General features: G+C 46.4%; 1 protein-coding gene across 1 annotated transcript in view; it reads right to left on the bottom strand.

Moving 5' to 3' along the window:
- The window catches only part of XRN2 (5'-3' exoribonuclease 2), a 95,570-nt gene extending 94,226 nt beyond the window's left edge, over positions 1–1,344 (bottom strand). The window contains exon 1 of the mRNA XM_082249142.1: positions 1,191–1,344. Coding sequence (XP_082105268.1) covers positions 1,191–1,265 — 75 coding nt within the window. The 5' untranslated portion in view covers positions 1,266–1,344. The remainder of the gene's footprint in view (positions 1–1,190) is intronic.
- Between the last annotated feature and the right edge of the window lie 4,650 nt (positions 1,345–5,994).

Raw genomic sequence — 5,994 nt, 5'->3', positions numbered from 1 at the left:
TATAACAGAACCAGGATTTGGGGGGGGGGGGGGGAATCACAGACCCATGGGCAGGATTTGGGGGGGGGGAATCACAGACCCAGGATTTGGGGGGGGGGGGGGATCACAGACCCAGGGGCAGGATTGGGGGGGAATCGCAGACGGAGGATATCACAGAACCAGAATTTGGGGGGGGGGGGTCACAGACCCAGGGGCAGGATTTTGGGGGGGGAATTGCAGACGCAGGATATCACAGAACCAGGATATGGGGGGGGGGGAATCACAGACCCAGGGGAGGATTTGGTGGGGGGGGATTGCAGACACAGGATATCACAGACCCAGGGGCAGGATTTGGGGGGGGGGGGGGGATTGCAGACACAGGATATCACCGAACCAGGATTTGGGGGGGGGGGGAAATCGCAGATGCGGGATATCACAGAACCAGGATTGGGGGGGGGAATCGCAGATGCGGGATATCACACAACCAGGATTGTGGGGGGGGAAATCACAGACGCAGAGGCAGGATTGGGGGAATCAAAGACACAGGACAGGATTGGACACGATGGACAGCATTGGTAAAGGTTCCCCTAGCAGTCAATGTTGTCTCTGTTAGCTGCCCCCCCCCCCTCGACACAGAACGTCCCGCGTCCCCCTATGGAGGCTCCTGTATAGAGGACGGCCCGCTGCCCTCTATGCAGTAATGCCTCCTCTATGGACACGGTTCCCTCTATGCAGTAATGCCTCCTCTATGGACACGGTTCCCTCTATACAGTAATGCCTCCTCTATGGACACGGTCCCCTCTATACAGTAATGCCTCCTCTATGGACACGGTCCCCTCTATACAGTAATGCCGCCTCTATGGACACGGTTCCCTCTATACAGTAATGCCTCCTCTATGGACACGGTCCCCTCTATACAGTAATGCCTCCTCTATGGACACGGCCTCTATACAGTAATGCCTCCTCTATGGACACGGTTCCCTCTATACAGTAATGCCTCCTCTATGGACACGGTTCCCTCTATGCAGTAATGCCTCCTCTATGGACACGGTTCCCTCTATGCAGTAATGCCGCCTCATTATATTTCCAATACAAAGCAGAAAATCCAGGCCTGCTCCGCACACAGGAACCATGTGACTCAGGTAATAGTAGCCGGGCCTTCCTCCCCTCCCCCCGGACACACAAGGCGGACATGGCCGCATGGCGCTCACCTTCTCCTCCTTTGAGTGGACGACGATAGACGGATATTTGCGGCTCAGCCACCGAAAGAAGGCCGGGACTCCCATGATTTACTCCGAGTGCCTGAACAGATGCAGGCCGCAGAGTGTACGCACTAGATACCGGAAACCACCCACGCAATATCACGAGAACATGTATTCTACGACATCCTGACGTATGCACGGGGGCGGAGACTAAGGCTTGCGGCGCCATTTTTGAGGAGGGCATTTCCAATCTTGCCTGTTCTTTGTAAACCGAGATCCCCCATTGTGCCATGTACAGCTCTCCACGTCTGCCTTCCTCAGGTTTATTCCTCATATTTTATTCAAGAGACAGAGCAGCTTTAAATCAAATTTGTAAAAAACAGATTAACCTGCAGTACATAACTGGCAGCCTGTGGTGGCAAACAATTTCTATAAGCTTATTATACTCTCATAGGAAGAAACAAAAGGGTAATGAAGCAAGGCAAGCCTAAAAAGTATACCAAACCAAGTAGAAGGTACCAACATCCCAAAATATTGCACAGTCGGGGGATGGGGAGAAAAACCCAGTCCCCTGGGAATGGGGGATAGGGGATCGGGCCTGCTGTTTCTCCACACAAGGGGGATGTTCAATATCAAGGTGCTTAGAGGGTTTTAATACAATTATCTGACCTGCTGTTGGAGTTTTTGGACATCTGCACCCTGTGTGTGTGCCCCTGCACCCTCTAACCCTATGCAGCCTTGTGCTTGCTATATATTGTCCCCCCCCTTGGTGGATTTTTTTCATTGTCATCAATCTTGTGTCCCCCATGTTTGCCGATGAGAGTGTGCTTTGTGGCTGACCCACCTGAGTGGCCAGTGAGGCCAATTGTCCCCAGAGTGCACATATATCCTCCTGAAGAAGCCGTCTATCCGTGAAACATGTAGAGGAACGCACGCTTGAATTTTATACTGCACAGTCTGCTCTAGACCAACCAATTGATGTCTCCCGAATTATGTATTATTGTTGGACTTTGGTTCTTTTTAAAAGATTATGTTTTGAATAAAAGTTTTGATTATACATTTTTTGATGTGATGAATGTTAAATATCATGGTACCTTGAAAGCCCCCTTGTTTTTCTCCTTCATCCCCTATCCCCCATTCCCAGGGACTGTGTTTGTGGGGAACCAGTTCGTTTTCTCCCCATCCCCCCGACTGTGAAAACAAAAGGGTTTGAGAATAATTGCAATCAACCACACCCACATCCTAATAATGGTAACCAAGACTACAAAGAGGGGGAGGTTCTCCGGGGTCCAAGAGGAACCACAGGGAGTCAAACCCCACTCAATAAAAAAGAGGGGACTTTGGAGGGTGTGGAATGTGCAATGGTGAGCATATTAAATCAACAAAAAAGAAAAAGGTACATTTAAAATTCAATTTATTATATGCACTTAGTTAAAAAATAAAGCATCAAAAAAGAAAAAGGTACATTTAAAAATTGGACTTTTTAGGCAATTTTCTAGTTTTCTAGATGCGATTTTAGAGAGTAGATGTGGTTTTATATAAAAAAACATATTTATTTTAGCATTTTGCTTTAACATAAAGTGGTGCTCCATTTGGGCTAGAGGCCCAAAGGTGAATAGTGAGAGAAAGTGAGAAGTTTTGTGACATAAGTGATATTGGAGAATTTTTTGAGTACTCTGTTATCCATGGGATTCTGGATTTAGATGCCCTCTGTAAAATCCAGAATCGCATGGATAACAGAGTACTCTAAAAAGTCACCAATATCACTTATGTCACAAAACTTCTCACTTTCTCTCACTATTCACCTTTGGGCCTCTAGCCCAAATGGAGCACCACTTTATGTTAAAGCAAAATGCTGAATAAATACGTTTTTTATATAAAACCACATCTACTCTCTAAAATCGCATCTTTAAAACCAAAAAATTGCCTAAAAAGTCCCATTTTTTGTTTGGCTTGAGGAACCAATAAGTCTTTGAAATTATATAACAGGGATGTTGGCATACAATACCATATCATTAAAACCAAGGCTTTTATGAGTATCCCTTAAAGGTACATTTAAAATTCAATTTACTATATGCACTTAGTTAAAAAATAAAGCATCAATTACATATGTATAAATACAGTTACACATCCGCCATAGAAGATAAAGTCTGGCCAGTGGATACAGATGGCCCGCTGATGATCAGAGATGTATAGTAACTAAGTAGAACTACTTCACTACTGTACTTAAAGTGGAGTTCTGGCTTATTTTGCAATTTTAGTGATTCCTGCGGTGCTCGCTATGCTGATCAACAATTGGGTATTTTCAATTTTTTTCGGGGGTCCCTTACATTATTTTCAGGGCATTTTTGATTGTACTTCCTCCTTCTCCCCCCTCTGTGGCCACGGCCACCGACATCACTTCCGCCTTTGCATTGCATCCTGGGAGCTGTTTGTCATCACTCCCAGGAGGCTGGAATCAGGAAGAACTCCCAGAACACTCCCTGGAATCAGGAAGAAGGACACCGCAGATTACACTGCGGCTTCAGATGCCCACATCCAAGATGGCCGGGCTCAGACAGCGTTTTTAAAAGTAAGATTTTGACTAAAATCCAATACTGTACACCTTGTAAGTATGAGAATAGCGGTTCTGTAAAAAATAATGTAGCCTAGGTATATTAACAAGGCATCATCATTGAAAAGGGACCTTTCCCACCCCCCCAGGTACAGGGTCGCGTACGATGGGGCACATCGTCCCCATCGCCACGCCCTGTACCTGGAGGTAAATTGTGCCCTTGAAGGTAAATATATTGGACCGAAGAATGTGGTCCAATAAATGATCAAGAAGTCAGCCAATGGCCACTTAGACTGTTTCTGTTCGTGCAGAAAGGTAGACACTACTTCCATACCTTTGTCATGGGGTATGCTGGAATACAAGGCCTTGATAGCCACCAACAAAGCACCCACCGGAACAATCAGGCCCTCTACCACACAAAGTAACTCCAAAGTGTTTTTGAGATAGGAGGGCAGACCCATAACAAATGGTTTGAGTTGGCTATCGATGTACCTACTGGCTGGTCCTGTTTCAGAGCCAATGCCAGAGACAATCGGGTGTCCGGGAGGGTTATGCAGGTTTTTATGCACCTTGGGGAGTACATAAACATGGGGACTATGTGCCATTTGACCTTAAAGAGGAAGCAAACCCTCCTCTGCAACTTGTACCTATAAGTAAGCCTATGATAAGACTTACCTATAGGTACTGTAAATATCTCCTAAACATGCACCGTTTAGGAGACATTTACTTTGCATGCAGCCAGTGACATCACTGGCGCATGCGCTCTGAAGGAACGGCCATTCGTGCCGTTCCTTCAGAGCCCCATGCCGCGACCGTCGGCTCCCACACACATGCGCGGGAGTAATGTCATCGCAGCTCCAGCCAATCAGATGGCCGGATGCCGCAAACCCGGAAGAAGGGTGACCGAACATGTCACCCAGGAGACAGGTGAGCGGGCGGCGCTGCGAGGCTTCGTTCCAAGGTAAGTATTTCATTATGTGTTTGTCTTTCAGGTGTTAATTTTTTTTAAAAATTCTGAGGTTTACAACCTCTTTAGGAAACATGTATAAGTCACAATCAATGACATTATCATGATAGGCATAAAAAATTAAAGACCTGTATCTTGTTGACAAGGTTTCTACAAGTTCATGTGAAACAATGGAATACCATTCCTGGTTAGACAAAATTTAGATGCACATATTTTCGTACTGGCCTCTGTCCATGATGACGACATTACCCCCTTGTCAGAGGGCTTGATGATTATGTCATCGATATGTGTGAGACCAGACAGTGCAATTGTCTGAGGGGAGTGAGATTAAAGCCCTGTACACACGTTAAGATTATCGAACGATCTGTCCTCTGTTTTTTTGTGGCATGCTAGTCTGATGTGGAAAGTGAAGAGGTTATTTTCATACAAATTTTCCCGTACGACAGAATTCTACTTCTTAAGATTTTTTTCCTTCGAAATCTGTACTAATGAGACGAAAATCGGACATTGTATTATGGACGACAAAAATTACCTCTTCACTTTCCACATCAGACTAGCATGCCACAAAAAACGGACGACAGATCGTTCGATAATCTGATCGTGTGTACGGGGCTTTAATCTCAATGGTAAATCTGTAGGTAGATTTTCAATGTCTTTAATGGACTGTTTAACCGGTTGCCGACCGCCGCACGACTATATACTGCGGCGGTCAGCCCCGGCCAGGCAGAGTGACGTATCGATACGTCACTCGCGTGTCACTGACTTGCAAGCCTATTGCGGGCGGGCGCGCGCCCGCCGAGGCGCGCGCCTGCCGCGGCTCGTTCACAGACAAGTCAGGTCGTGTGTCCGGCGGACTCGATGTCCGCCGGTCACACTACGATCGCTCCTGTGAAGGGAGAAAGGCGGAGCGGCTTATGTAAACAAGCCGCCCGTCATTCTCCCTGGTGTAAAAATGAAGATCTGACAGTTCTACTATGTAGAACTGTTGATCTTTGCTTTTACACCAATAGCCATGTCCCTGCACAGTTAGAAACACGCCCCTAGGACACACTTAACCCCTCCCTGTCCAATAAAGTTAACCCCTTCCCTGCCAGTGTCATTTTTGCAGTAACAGTGCATATATATAGCACTGATTACTGCAGTAATGTCACTGGTACCCCCAAAAGTGTCAAAAATGTCAGTCAAGGGTCCGATCTGTCCGCCGCAATGTCGCAGTACTGCAAAAAAAATTGCAGATCGCCGCCATTACTCGTTAAAAAAAAAAACACCAAAAATGACAAAAATCTTTCCCT

The sequence above is a fragment of the Pelophylax lessonae genome (genome assembly GCF_965119305.1).
Source record: "Pelophylax lessonae genome assembly, chromosome: 3".
Taxonomy (NCBI): Eukaryota; Metazoa; Chordata; class Amphibia; order Anura; family Ranidae; genus Pelophylax; species Pelophylax lessonae.
This window is presented reverse-complemented; position numbering and strand designations above follow the sequence as displayed.